This window comes from Chelmon rostratus, chromosome 16, assembly GCF_017976325.1.
Source record: "Chelmon rostratus isolate fCheRos1 chromosome 16, fCheRos1.pri, whole genome shotgun sequence".
NCBI lineage: Eukaryota > Metazoa > Chordata > Actinopteri > Chaetodontiformes > Chaetodontidae > Chelmon > Chelmon rostratus.
This window is the reverse complement of record NC_055673.1, coordinates 24,133,768-24,149,277: the sequence shown is the minus strand read 5'-3', so window position 1 is coordinate 24,149,277 and position 15,510 is coordinate 24,133,768. Positions and strand designations below refer to the sequence as shown.

Here is a 15,510-nt window from a genome sequence, read left to right as displayed (position 1 = left end):
AACAAACTTTAAACTTTGACCTGTAACCTTTGAACCGGAAGTTTCCTGGATTCTGTGCCTCCAGATAAATGTATCCATATAAACCACACCCATTTGCACCCAGATAAATTTTCACCATTTTTAATTTTGTCAATATAATTTTTTACTACCCTCTACAAATTTTGAGCAATCTGCATCAAATTGGTTACATAGCATATCTGGACCAAACCAGAAAAAAAGATATTCCTTAGGGTTTTAATAGGTTCATTTTTAAACCTGTGTCTTTATGTTCAATCTTATATACACAAATAAGAACTAGACAATCATCAGCATGTGTTACATTCTGCTTAAGATGCTATAGGGTCCAATAAACATTGCAGACTTTGCCTTAATTTCGTTGGTATATTGCAAATGAGTAATGCCAGAAACAATTTATGCAAAAGCACAAAAAGATGAAAACATGACTTTAACGTAGGCTAGGTTTAATAAACATTCACAAAGAGGCAATAACTAGAAGAAAAAAAAAGAAAATCACAAGCATTATGCAGGCAGTGGCATAGGCATTATTATGTTACATACTCATGGAACATTTTACACAGTATATTTCATTTTCAGCATCTAATATTAAACCAATTCAATATTATGTCATACTCTGTGTTGATTTGCTACAACAAATTAATGTCAGCAGAGTTTTACAGAGAATGCAGTGGCACCCGTAAACACAGCATGGAAACAAAGAGTGCAACATGTCAGTACTTTTTAATGAAAGGGAAAATAAGAGCCAGGAAAACTCTTTGGGACTGTTGCTTTGTCACTATTATAGCATTAATGTTTGAGACAGGTTAAAAATCCTGATGTCTGGGTCATAGTCACATAGTCACTTAGACCCCATGTGTCCTCACAAGATGAACTGGCTGCTGTGTCCTGTAGAATTTTCACTTAAACCCCTGTTGAGGTCACTGTGTTTGCGGTTCAACTTAAACCTGCCACAAACCCAGTTTACCCAAAGATGGACTCAAACCTGCCTCAGAATTGTTTTAACTGAGATCTGACCCAGTTTACCCGAGGTTTGATCTTGGAAGCAATCAGCTACCGTCTGATTGAAGTACTGATTTGGCCAAAAAGTAGCATGTGATTTGCAAACAAAAGCCAAATCTACAGATGTTGTTCTGATTCAGGAAAAATCTCCATTATCCATCGGACCAGTCCACCTCGTCTGCTGTGTCCCACAATGCAATGCACTGGAGTGGTCACAACAGCCGGCCAGGCCAACTACAAGAAGTTTTTATGTTTTTTCTAATGCTATTTCGTCACTAAATTCGCTTCTGATCGTGTAGATTTTGAATATTGGCAGTTTTATGAAACTTGTGAGGAATTGAACGAGCACTCCATTTTCAGAGTTGAGAAGCTCTGTGAGAGTCTTCAGGTAGCTAGGCAACAACCTAGTCACTTTACCCCACAATCACACAGATCACTGCAGCCAACACAGTAGACTGCAAGGGAAAGCCAGGCCCACAACTGAATGAAAACTATGAAGTGTCCACACAAAGTGATCCTATTTATGACACTGTTCATCCTATAAGTCAGACCCAGTTGTCTGCGTAGGTGTAACATCTGGATCTTCTTCAGATATGTCCACGATGTTCAAGAATCTCCTATTTTAATCCTGTCTGACTCCCCCTGCATTTTAGCAGCACTATCAATAAGCATGGCAATAAATGCCAAAAATCCTCTTGCATGCAGATGTTCTGTTCAGCTCAGTTTCTTCTCCAGTTCCTTTTCAACTGCCACCATTCTGTCATTTCTCTCTATTCTCTTAGCAGTTTCAGCATATGACAAACCCCTTTCTGCTCTGATCTTTTTCACTTTCATTTCCTCACTACTTTTTGGACACTTTGCTGACCCGGCATGATGATTTCCTTCACAGTCCAGGCACTTTGGTTGCTCTTCATTCCCTTCACACTCCTCAGTTGTCCTTTTCATATCTGCTCCATATTCTGACTCCACTACAAACGGCAGCAACATGTCCATACTCAGACAACAGAGAAATCTGACAGGAGCTCTCTCTATGGCCTTACCTTGTAACACACGTAGTCAAGGTGCATTCTCCCTAATTATTCCCCTTCAAAAGTCAAACCCAGAGAAATACTGTCCTCCTTGTGCCTTCTCAGAATCTAGTCAGTCTTCTTACTTCACAAACACCTGCGATATCCTGAAATGAAATGTCTTCACCAATAGTGGCACATTACTCATCACCCTTTTCCTTCCCTTTGCTCCAGGTGGGAAACACTCCACAGTTTTTATGTCCAAATTTCCAAATCTGCAAGGCTTTTTGTCTGTCTCTTTGACACATGCTTGATCAGCCCACTCTGTATATTACTGACTGATTGAACATCTCCAACAAACTTCCAGACCTCATGTGGATACTTAAAAATCCCATTCATTTGTGTCACTGCCAACATCTCTACCTGAGAAGCTTCTTTGTTCATTGACTGACAGGACTCATCAGTGGCATGAGGCAATGCATAAGACACTCGGCTCTATAGCTCAATAGATAGCTCTATAGATCAAAACGTGCGGCTCAATCGGGAATGGTGTGCTATGTACTTATGACAGGATTCGTTAATAATTCGCAACGTTATTTGCAAAAAAAAGTGCAAACAATTTCCCATAAGAAATGAATGGGGAAACTTCCTCAAGTTTCAGCCTTTTTCAAGTTTCCGCTGCCTCGCCATACTTTCTCTTAGAGACTTCATTAAACTTTAAGACGTAGATAATTGTGTCGGCTCAAAATGAACCTCGGCTCACTTTTTGATATCTCTTACGGTTTTCGATCCCTGACCATCTGAAGACCATAAAATTTCTCAAAAATGCTCAGAATTTCTGCCTCTAGAGTGGGTGATGTCATCAGCTAGAGTGCGAGAGCCAGTGAGAAATCGCCTGAATTTTTTTTTTATTGCCATAAAATCCAAACTGTGAATAGGGGACACATAATTTTTGGATCTTTTTGTAGACAAACCTTTCTTCTCTCGCCAAAGTTTTTTAAAGGGTCAGCCCCCACCAAATTTAAATAAAGAGGGATTTTGCACCAGCTGCCCTGCTCTGCTGCTCGTTACTGGGCTCTGCTGAGGCCTGATAATGAGCCATTCATTTGAATCAGGTGTGCTGGAGCAGGGATACATCTAAAACATGCAGGGCAGTGGTACTCCAGGACCAGGCTTGAGAAACAGTGGTATAGATAACACCAGCCCCCTCGTGCCACTATCAAAATTTCGGCGGCACCAGAATTGTCTAGTTCAAACTACTCTCCTTGCCTCATCTCTTTTTATTTTCAAATCCTGTGTCTTCATTTTCCAAATCATTCTCTGACAACCACTCCGACACCATTTCACCCCACCCTCTCACTCCAGATTCTGCATTCATATGCAGATTTATCTTTTTCTACAGATTAGAATTCACTTGAACCTGTTGCAGACTCAGTTTACCCTGAACCTGCCCCTGTCCCAGTGTTGTATCAAACTTTCATACATCCTTTTCTTTAGAAATGCAATTGCCTGATTTGGCCACAAGAGAGCCCTGTTCTCCACTTGGTTTACTTTAAACTGCTGAACCTATGTGTATCTCATGGTTTTCTGTCTCAACAAGTACACTTTTATCACAATTTAATGAGCAAAGCCAGACTTTTTAGTTTTTGTCTTAAATCTGCCTCCATTATAGCAGGGAAAGCAAATCCTGACAGCTGAGAGTGTTACTGTCAGATACATTCCCCCTGTGATCACTATAAAAGGAAGATCACACATCCAACTGACTTGATTCCCCTCAACAGGGAAGTCCTGTGATTTTTCAGCCTGCTATCCCTAAATCAGTCCATCACAGCAGGGGGAACACATGGCAAGACCTGTTCTAAAGCACAGGCAAGCTATTTAGATGGTAAGTGACAAAATAACAGTCCCATCAAGTTTGATTTCACAGAGAGCCATCCAGCTCACATTTGTGAACAACTGCTTTCCAAAGTCAGACAGTAGAAGGCGTGAAGACAGACTGACATTTTATTTTGCATTTGGATAAAGCTTCCAGCAGAGATACAAAGATCTGTTATTTCGGTCCACAAGATTATTCAGGCCAAATGTTGTCATGTATCCTGCGTACTGAGAGACATTACAATCTTTTTTAATGAGCAGAATTATTTATGTATATGAATTATTAAACAAATCAAGTCTCTCAGAATTCAGGAACACCCATTCACTTGATCAGAAGACACTACAAGTAAACATCATTACCTTTTGGTGGCTACATGACCTGGTGATACTATAAAGCTGATTCTGTCATATTTAAGATTAGACAATAACCTATTTGCAGCTAATGACAAGCAGAGAGCAGCATGGATTTCTATTGTGACACAACATCAGACAATGCAGTGCGAGACATGTAATTAGGCAACGAGCTAACTAAAAGTCAAAGGAAGACTTGTTCTTCTCGTGTTCCAGTTTCCTGCACTGTTGTGTTCCCTCTGGTCAGGACAGTTCACAGTCGTTGCTGTGCAGAGCAGGAGGACGTGGCTCAGGGTTTACTGGGGGAGCGTGAGGTGAATACTCCTGAAGCCTCCAGCATGGTCTTTCTTCGTGCTGTCTCCTTGGCCACATTGTGGTTGAGTCGCCTCAGACGTTCCTGGGGAAGGAATATTTAGGTTATGTTATTGCTTGTATTGCTTGTTTGTTAGCTTGTATGTGTTTTTCTGTTTCTAAAAGTTGGTAATTATGCTGGTAACACAGTCTCAGATTTCAGGGGGGACACATCCCCCTCAAAAAATACATGACAGCTGTAGAGGACTTCTTGATGACCCACTAGAACAGAACTTATTATTGCAACAATACCTCCAGTACAATACAGTAGATGGTGGCAATATGCACCCTCAAAAGCAGTGCTTCTAATCTGCTATAAAACAAGGTGAAGAAACAATGCATGGTTGATAACCATGGAGAACGGAAACAGAAGACGAGGTCAGATATTTGGACGATTTTTTGGCACATAATGGCTCAATGTGTTGGGTAACTTCACTGTTAACACAGAGCATTCATCTTCTTTCAAACGCAAAAGAATAAAACAGTTTGCTCAATATGGGACCTCTGAGAGCAATCCTCTATGTTAAACATGTGACTTCAACTAACCTGGCTTACGTGTAGATTTAAACTTTGGAGCTCAATGTTTTACTCATTACACAGATATGTGAGATATGTTTTGATCGTGCAGAAAGTTTTGAACATGAGCAGAAACTTTATTGAAATACATATAAGCTGCAAAAGTCCAGGGGTTTGTAAAAAAGAATTAAAATGAGTGAATTTCTCATTAATGTGAATAGTGCCACATATATTTAAAGAGACTGCTCCCCCAAACAAAAGACACAAAAGGGGATGCAAGAGTAAATCATGCTTTTATTTAATCATGTCTACATTAAATGAGAAAAGTTGGTCTGTTTTCTGTTGAAAGTTGGTCTGTTTTCAGTTACATGAGACACAGTTTGTATGTAGATAAAAGACCAAAAAACAAAAAAGAAATAGAAAAGACTGTTTTAAAGAAATCTCTTTAAAGAATTCTCAGCATCCCCTGCTTCTGCTGGAAACCAGGGTGAAACCAGGGTGATGGGAGCAGAGTTTGCAGGCCAGAAAACAAAAAGCAAGCAAGCCGTGGAGCTGAGGGTAACTAAAGGCTTTGTGATGATTCTCCATGGGTGCGAGTGACACATAGCCATTTTTTAACGCTGACTGGCTTTAGGAACTCTTAAAAGAAGCCCCACATCAAAGGCGTGCCACTCACCTGAGCATTCTGCAGTATGTTGTTTACTAGCACTACTCTGCGTCTTGCATTCAACAGCTTCTTTACGTATGGGTCCAGGTCTAGAGCCACCTTCTGATGTTCATTTATCCTGCACAACTCTGCAAAGACCGTACATTACAAGACACACAAGTTCAAATCAATGGTTAGTGAATACATGATTTAATGTACTTCATAGATTCATTTTTTAAAAGATAAAGGCATTTAAAAAAACATTAACAAACCACATCAGTCAGTCAGACAGGCATTGTATAGTAAATTACCTGTGGCCAGATTGTCTATATGTTCTCTTAATTCTACCTGGCTTTCTCTGCAAAGAACAAAATAGTCACATTAATCCAGAGGAAGGACAGATGAGACAGGAATGCAGTGCAATACATCAGTTCAAGTATAGAACAGCTGTGCGGGTTCTGTTTATTCATCATTTAACAACAGAAGAATAACCAAACAGAGTAACAAACAAACAAACAGAGTAACAAACAAACAAACAGAGTAACAAACAATCCTCGACATGACCATGCTAGTTTCAGGTTAAAACAAACCCCATGTCACGTAGGGCAGCCGTGAACATACCGGGAAATGTGACATATTCATGCTTTTTCAAATTATTTAGGGACAATGGCGGCTAATGTAGCAACATCTTCAAAGTAAATAAGAAGATAGTAAACAACAGCCTATCGTTTATTCTGCGAAGTCACGAGACAGTCCCGGGATTTCCAGACGTAAATTAAGGCTAGCTAGCACGGATTGCAGCAACAGCGTGTGATTAAATAACATTCATTAAAGATTCGATAGGGAACTCAACTTACCTGACTGAGTGTACATGCAAGTCGAGCTGTTGGATTGCTGGTTTCAGGAGGTCGAGCAAGCCCTCGGCAATAGCATCTTTACCTGAAGAAGTCTCCACAAGAGCCGCTGCAGCCATTTCAGTAAATCAACACAGCCGGACAGGAAACGACGTCAGCGCGACGCCGCAGTCATAAGAGCCTCTCCATTTTCTCTCCGAGGATAGTCAGTTTAGCTAGCAGCACCATTTCACGGAGACGTATCGCAAAAGCCTGTCTCTGGCATTTCATAATTATTTTGGAAAAAAACAACACTTTAATAAGAGTTTACTCATTTATTTTCCAGCGCTTAATTAGGTAGCTAGCGTATTATAGGTTTATTAAAACAGAAGAATCAAAGGACATCCCACACGGCCACCCCACCGTGCTGGAACTAGTTAGCTACTGACGCTAACTCTAGCTGGCTTTAAGGCTTTTCTCGACCGACGCAACATTCACTGTAAGTAAATATTGCTGAAACTAATTGTTATACACATTTGAATTCTAGGCGAGCTACTTAAATGGACATAAATAACTTCATCTAGAATTTAGGCCGCTGATTTGAAGTCCAGGTCCGACTAGCTAACTTGCTTGTGTTAGCTTGCTAGTCAAGTTTGAAAAGGATACTCTGTTCTTTATTCTGAACTATTTTATTAAACGAAGCTGTATTCCTAACAGATTCTATCACGTGTCTTAAGTGTCGAGACGTGCATTTTATCCTCAGAACACATACCAAATTCATCAATTACGTTACGGCTTCATCTAGAGTGGAGGACATAAAAAAAACAAATGGTGGCACTAATGATATATGACCAGGCAGCTGCTGAACATTTCACTTGACGTCTCGATAACGCACAGGCCGCCCACCTTGTTATTAGGTACACATCACGTGTTTGGTAGTAGTCTTGGTTGATTGAAGGGCATAGCTAATCTGATTACCGACCGAAAAAAAAAAATCTTAATTCAAGGTGCGATCACAATGTCTCATTGGGGGTGGTTACGGATTTAGGAAGCTTTCTGAACCGAGTGAGCCAAACAAAGCGCAACTGGAGCTATACAATGCTTGGTTAGGAAGGGAATTAAACAGCGGTTTGGTGCTTAACATCGCTGATTAGCATTCAGTACTTAACTCACCCTGACAGAGAACATACATAAGGTACGAAGCTACCAATTTTAATTGTTCATTAATAATGTTCAACCCATCAATTGTGCTTAAAGCACAGGACCACGTTTGATAGCATTTTATTGAATCTGACTCCTTTCAAATTCCTTATCCAATCTAATTTAGTTTTGCTTCTAACCTTCAAGGTTATTTTTATTGTCCCACTATGGGAAATTTGTGATTGAGCGAGGCTTCACATTAAGATGGAATACAAAAGGACATCATTAATAAATCACATAATTGGTACAAGGAGATGGAAATGTATATGGTTGAATGAAAGAGACATAGTCTTTGTCATCTAAACAGCTCCCCTGAAATGGTGGCCTAAGGACAGTAGTTCAAATCTCCTCTGAGGGGATGGTCGTGGTAGTCCACAGTAAAGCATTAGTCATCCTGAGGACCTGCCTGTTATAAATGGCCGAAAGCCTGGCCTAAGTCCTCTGAGATTTTACTGGCAATTCCGACAAGACTTCCAATCTGCTCTTACAACACAAATATAGGTTTCCAAATCAAGCAGATGTACAGAAGGTTAAAACAGATTCAGTGAACCTTCTGTTAAAGAGATTCACTCTCTCAGTAGGACTATTGAGTTCATCTAACCAAATATATATATAAAAAAATAAAGCCTGCCTGAAAATAGGCCTTTGTGTGTGTCATGAATTGTCATAGTTGGAAAAGCACAGGTGTACTTAAGAACGTTAATGATGGCTCAGATCCATTAGGTGTCCCAGTAAGATATTGCAGTGATACCAGGACCTCTTCTGAGTGGAATACAGCCACCATTAATGTCATCAAATACACTTGAGCCTTTCCTGCTATGACATATCAAAAGGTCTATTAGATTACCATCTGAAAATATGTAATGTTGATTGCATATCCATCTGATACATCAAAATACCATTTGTAGCCTACAATAAGAGTATCTGAGCACTTCATGTAATATTAAGACAAATGTCCACTCTGTTACTGTATGTTATTTCAGTATAATTTTTTTAGGACTACCAGTTGACCTTGTTTTATTTTCTGTCCCATCTGTTTCCAGGAGCCTGCAAGCGAAGTCTGTCAAAATGAGTGCAGCCTCCTCCCAAAAAGTTATCCTGAAAAGCACCACCAAAGTGTCCCTAAATGAGCGGTGAGGCGCCACGCACCCTGTCAGCAGTTAGACACCAGATGCAAGGGCCAGCCTTGGCTTGTGAGGGCTCTAGTGCTCCCTACAGAAGGCTACTGTTGGGGACCGGACCTGACATGGATGCTATTCTGACTGTCCCTTGTATGTGCACTGCTCACTCAATTTTGTTGATCCTGTCAACACTTGTTGAGGCACCAGCAGAGCTAAGTGTGGTTGTAAAGTGTGGCAGAGGGTGCTTGCCTGGGCCAAATATCTTGTGTGAGCAGTGCACACGTGTAGACAAGGGGACAACGTAGTGGTCAAACTTGGTAAGCCTTGGTAAGCCTATGCTGGACCAGACCACCGTCCCACAAATGCCTTGGCACTCCTGCTCCCTGTTACTTACACAGCAGAGTATACATCAAGTATACACCTTTTAAAGGGGAGAGGAAGGTTTAAACTAAACCAGGGAGATGGGGCACCTCTTAATCCCCTCTGCCTCTCAAGCTTTTCTCTCTCAAACCAATGGAAGTGAAGCACATGCTCCTTTTATCCTCCTGTTCTGTCATTGTCTTCTTCTCTCTGCTGCATATCTATTAAGGACCAGATACTCAGTCCTGGCTTGGACGTGACAGAGAGCTCCCCTTCCCCCTCCCATCTCTCTCTCCCTGCTCACTCAGTGGTTTAACCACAAGTCACGGTCCATGCTGTAAGTGGCTGGGTGGCCAAGCACTCCTCATGTCCAGGGCCTCTGCTGCTGCAGCATGATGACACCCCAGCAAGTCAGCTGGAGGCCTGTAAGTGGCAAATTGTGCTCTTCTGGCACCTTCTCTCTGCTCCTGTCCTTCAGTCTATCTTTACTCTCTGAGTGTCTTTTCTCTCTCAGGTTGCCTTTCTTCTTGTGCTTGTTTGAACATATGCTAATTCAACTATCAGTCATTCTGGACTTTTGTCATATGATTGAGAGAGAAAATGAGTGCCAGCAAGTGGAACATAAGCCTTACATGACAGAAGAGCCACCAGTCTGTATGGCCGCATCCATGATATGAGAAATGACTTGATGTGGAAACCTGCTTCCTCCTCCTCCTCCTCCTCCTCTGTATATCCCCTGTCCCCTTCTTTTACTCCCTCCTTCTTTTTCCCTCCCACCTCTAAAGCTTCACTAACATGCTGAAGAACAAGCAGCCCACTGCAGTAAGCGTTCGAGCCACCATGCAACAGCAGCATTTGGCCAGTGCCCGTAATCGTCGGCTGGCTCAGCAGATGGAGAATCGGCCCTCAGTACAAGCTGCTCTGAATCACAAGCAGGTGAGGGCAAAGATGTGTCAGTGGACCTTTTTACCATGCAGACCCCTGTTGTTAACTGTAGACTGACCTGCACTGATGCTGTATTTGTGTAAAGAGGTAATGCAAGACTGGTGTCTCTAACATGGACTTTCTGCTTGTTTGTCAAAGCTGAGACTTCTCAGTAATGCAAAGATAAGGTATGGGGGATTTGGGTGGATATGATTACATAACCTGATTACCTGATTGAAAACTAAGCCCAAATTGAGCTCTAAAGTCAGTCTCCATTGTGATATATGAATTATTAACCTGGAACCAGAGAGGGGCAATATGTAAAGTCTTCTGCAGTAATGAAAAAAATTCTATACAGGAGTTAACTGTAGCTACTACATCCTGCATGAATATATATTTACAATTACGATAGTAATGAGCAATTTTCAGCAAAAAGAAAGCTATTAACCCCAACAGATATCCTGCACTGAAAGGTAGATGAACATAGTGTAACATTTAGCATCTAAAGACAGAGATATTTTTCTAAAAGTTAACTCAAGAGCAGCCCAGAGCTTAAAGGAGAATTAGGAATATTTGAGTGGTATTAGGATTACTTTTTCATAAGGTTGGGGAACGTGAGAGAGATGTATCTGAGAAGGGGCTGACATATCCCTAATATAGTTCAGATCCAAAAGCTCATCTCATAATGCAACTCAGTGTCATCTTTCGTCAGACTCTGTATCTACAATTATTTTCACAGCCTCAGCAGTACTAAACAAGACAGGTAATTTAACCCTGACTGGTAAAATTGGTGAACTGCCCTTAATATCAGGTTATTATATGTTTGGTCACAGCGATCACAAGGTAAAGAGCAGAAATATGCCATTCACATTACATATTAATCCACCAGGAATGTGCTTTTGTATATATGTATAGCTTTATAATGCAGCACTTTGCTGGATGACATTGTGTTGTGTTGCAGCAAAAGTTGAACCTGGTGCAACTCTTATACTGGAACCTTGAGTTTCCTTCAACACTGCATCGATGGATATGCCCCATTCAAATGAATGAGAGGGCAGAGTTTGTAAAGGGCTACTGTCATCTGAATGCAGCCTTGGGCCATCACTGAGCGCCTATAACCATCAGCTGTAGGATGACTTCAAGTCAGAATTGCCCACCTTGTTTTTCTGATTTTATTTTGCTATAATTGCACCTGTGAATAACTTGTGTCAGAGCCTGAAGCAGCGCCTGGGCAAGAGCAACATCCAGGCCAGGCTGGGCCGGCCTGTCGGGGCTCTTATGCGTGGAGGACCTGTTGGAGGCAGAGGAGGAATGCGGGGGATGGCCAGGGGAGGCCTCAGAGGACGAGCCAGAGGAGGTGCAATGAGAGGAGCTCTGTCCCTGAGAGGTGTGTATCCACAACCTTACACAGTGGCTGTGGTCAAATGGTCTTTTTTCCTTAAGAAGGTTCCTAACTGAGTCAAATGACCTGGAAGTATCTACAGTGGCATGAAAAAGTCTTGGCACCCCTGACCAAATTTCTGTTTTTGTAAATTGTGTTAATGTTAAGCAAGTAAAAGATGACCTGGTTTGCAAAAGGAGTAAAATTAGAGATGACTCATTTCTTTTCTATTTTAAGCAAGATTAATTTTTATTTCCATCTTTTACCGTTTCAAAATAAGCCTGCATGGTCAGTACTTAGTAACACCCCCTATGGCAAGCGTCACAGCCTCTAGCTGCCTTTTGTTCCCAGCCAAGAGTCTTTCTGTTCTTGTTTGGGTAATTTTTGCCCATTCTTCCTGGAAAAAGTCTGAAATTCTTGGTCCATCTTGCATGCACTGCTCTTTTTAGGTCTATCCACAGATTTTTGATGTGTAGGTCAGGGAACTGTGAGGACCATGGAAAAGCCTTGAGCTCGCTTGATTTTGAAGTGTGTTTTAAATCATTATCCTTTTGTTGAAGCCATCGTCTTTTTATCTTCAGCTCCATTACAAACAGTGGGATTTTTTTTTTGGTATTTAATTGAATAGATTCTTCCCTCTACCAGTGAAATGTCCCATGTGACACTGGCTGCAACACAACAATAGTTCTGTTTTAACTTCAGCCGTCCACAGAACTTGTTTCCAACATGCATCAGGCTTGTTTAGATGTTCAATTGCAAATTTCTGACACCAAAAGTTGTGGTGTGGACACATGACAGCTTTTCTTCTGATGACTCTTCTGTCTAGGTCATATTTGAGCAGGTGTCACTGCACTTTAGGGCAGAGCTAATTTTTGAAGGTCTCTTGCAGTCAAACCATGGTTTTAATTTGCCTTTCTAGCAAGCCTATGACCAGTTCTCTCAAAGCTTGTGACCATGCCATAGCCCTGACCAGCTAATTAAGGTCTAAGACCTCGATAAGTTACGAGAGCTCAAATCTCTTGGGGTGCCCAAACTTTTGAATGGTGCTTCTTTCCATTTTTCACTCTTAAGTTCTACACGACAATAATATGCTAATCTTTCTTAAAATGTTGGACGTTTTATCTTTAACTTAATGCCTTTTGGAGATCAGTACTGGGTTGCACCAGCTATGTGTAGGTTCAGACGTACCCTAGTTTGAACCCAATTTGTAACACAGGACGGAATTTACACACCACTAACATTTTAAGGGGTATAGCAGCAGAAATAGTTCTAACATGAGCCCTTAGTACATGTAATGTCTTCTGTAAAGTAGTAATTGGCATGGTGTATTGTTTTGAAAGGTGAGATAACTGGAGGAAATTGGACGAGGAGGGGCAGTAGCCTCTTCTCTGAGTAAATTTTCGAAGATGAGCAACAACATGGTAATAAACGCTGCATTAAGAAAAGTGCTTTTCACTGATTTGCCACAGGAAGTGAGTCATTTTCTGTAAAAATATTTTAGTTGGTTTGGACTTAATGCCGAAGCAACCCTGGTAATGAGGTGGTATTGTTCACCAGGTTGTCCTCATCTCTATAGCCTGTTTGACATGACACAGTAAGAACGCACAGAACAAATTATCTAAGGTGTGCTTTTAGTAGTCCATCTTCAGGACATTGTAGTTTCACGGTGGCAGACCCACATCAAGAACATCCACTGGCACATAATTCTGTTGCCTACTGTAAGATCAGTCAGATTTGCTTAGCAGCGCAGTTGTCTTTTCCTAAGGCACTGTGAATTCTCCTTCACAGCTTTTCTTGACCTCCAGGGTCGAGGAAAATTGTTTTGGAAATAACTTGGTTGTAATTTTATTTGACCACATCCAATATCTCACCTATGAATATGGCTCTGATTCCAAGTGTGTGCTCAGGCTGGGCAGGGCTCCACTCATGACTGTAGACTTTTTGTCTGGCCTGGGTTTGCATCAAGTGATAGTTGTTTGTGTTGCACAGGGAAGAGAGTGTCTACAGGTGTTCCCATGCGAGGACGTGGCTCTGCTGGCCGTCTTGCAATGCGCAGAGGAGGCCGCCACCGGGGAGGAGCTGCTGGCAGAGGAGGAGCTCTGTCCCGAGGAGCAGCACGAGGGGGAGTTGCCAGAGGTCAGGGTTTGACGATATTTAATTTTCTCAGTTATTTAAGTGTGAAGAAAATCTCTTTAATTAAATTAGCATAATTAATCAAAACTGAGTAACTGAAACCTATTGAGTTGAATTGTGGACTCTCGATTAGTGAGATCCAGTCACCATTGCTGTGTGTGTTGTTGGACAGGCCGCGGTGGACTGCGAGGTCGTGGTGGTTTTGCTGGTCGAGGTGGTCGTGGCCGCGGGCGGGGCCGAGGTGTTGGTCGTCCGACCGTGACCCGTGAACAACTGGACAACCAGCTAGACGCCTACATGTCAAAGACCAAAGGTCATCTGGATGCTGAGCTGGATGCCTACATGGCTCAGGCAGATCCAGACAGCATGGAGTGATGCTGAAGAATTCTGAAGCCGAAGCACGTAGAGTCAACGCAGAACTGTACAGCTGAACTCACACATAGTGTAGTGTATTTTACACCAGATTGATGTGCTGAGAAATTGTGTTAATAATTTAAGATGAGCGATGGCAGTCCAGGATCGTGTTCTGGGAATAGCAAGAAATCAAGGCATCACCTGAATGTGCTCCGACCATGACTCAATTCTGCATCGACCCACTCCTACAAAACCCTTTTTAACTGTGTGAAGGGACCTTTTTAAATAATAATGAACCCTGCTGTCAGTTGACATTGATGTGTTGTTTTAATTTTAGTTTTTTTTTATACTTGACCTGAAAAACACTTACAACACAGATATCTATAATGGCTTAAACTGGTCAATGATCAAGGGGATGTTGTTAACTTTCTGTTAAAACCAATTTTGAGATCTTTTTTTTTTTTTTTTTTTACTTAGATTTTAGTGATGGTGTGCACCGATATTTGCTTATTCATTCATTGGCTTATTTTCGAAACATTTGCAATGCAAAACCTTCCTAAAATATTTGTTAAAAAGAATGTAAGGAAAGCGTTTTTAAGCCAAGTATCCATGTGTCTTTGTTTTCTATTTAAAAGGTGTAGTACATTGAAGATTTTTGTTCCTCCATATCTTCCACCAGTCTGCACTCTTTGGGGGAGTGCTGGCATTCTTAACTTGTACTTGAGAGCATTTGTATGACATTACCCAAAGCAAGTAAAATAAGTTTTAATTAAAATGAAAATGGTGATTTCCCTTATTTTGTCAATTGTATGAATGACCTTAAATGTCCTTGAGTAAAATGTTGACCACAGATCAAATGAATGAAGTGAGTTGAAATGTTGTATCTCTGGGTGAATATTTGAATTAGCTAGTAATGGAAAAGTCAAAGTTAAGCTCAGATTTGATCCTGGATCAAGTGGATATATGATGCTTCAATTTAGGGTGAAAATAAGAACTTCATAGCTAATTCCCAACCTTATGTCTGAAGAGAGGTTGTCTTTTTCTCGGTTTTATTTCAACCATTCTAGAGGTTTGGTAGGATACAATTATCCAGTAAATCACAAGCAAAAGAGAAAAACACAGCTAAAATGTTATCAGTCTGTTTACCTGTCTTGATCAAAATCATGTAACTCGAGGCTTCCCAGCCCCAGATTGAGATTCAGTGTCTTCATTGTTGGCACGAGTAACTAGAGCACCATCACAGCACTCTGATCCAAGTAAAAAGTCATATCTTCAAAGCCTGATACAGATGATAAAGCTTGCTAAGAGTGCAGAATTAAGCACAGACTCTGGCTAGTCTTTGTTGCTTGGTTCTCAGAGGGTCTATGTATTTATTACTGTGAATAAGCTGAGTAAGTTAACAATAAAATGTGCTTCTGGGGATTAGTCTGTGAAAGACCTA

General features: G+C 41.2%; 2 protein-coding genes across 2 annotated transcripts; one reads left to right on the top strand and one right to left on the bottom strand.

Moving 5' to 3' along the window:
• Positions 1–4,019: 4,019 nt before the first annotated feature.
• Positions 4,020–6,777, bottom strand: snapin (SNAP associated protein). Its single transcript, XM_041954851.1, has 4 exons — positions 6,621–6,777; positions 6,075–6,121; positions 5,794–5,912; positions 4,020–4,647 (listed from the first exon to the last, which is right to left on the bottom strand). Exons 1-4 carry the CDS (start codon positions 6,734–6,736, stop codon positions 4,540–4,542), a joined length of 390 nt encoding a protein of 129 aa, XP_041810785.1. The 5' UTR covers positions 6,737–6,777; the 3' UTR covers positions 4,020–4,539.
• A 26-nt stretch (positions 6,778–6,803) lies between these two features.
• Positions 6,804–14,919, top strand: chtopa (chromatin target of PRMT1a). Its single transcript, XM_041954850.1, has 6 exons — positions 6,804–7,095; positions 8,840–8,929; positions 10,063–10,213; positions 11,414–11,588; positions 13,572–13,718; positions 13,888–14,919. Exons 2-6 carry the CDS (start codon positions 8,865–8,867, stop codon positions 14,088–14,090), a joined length of 741 nt encoding a protein of 246 aa, XP_041810784.1. The 5' UTR covers positions 6,804–7,095; positions 8,840–8,864; the 3' UTR covers positions 14,091–14,919.
• The last annotated feature ends 591 nt before the right edge of the window (positions 14,920–15,510 follow it).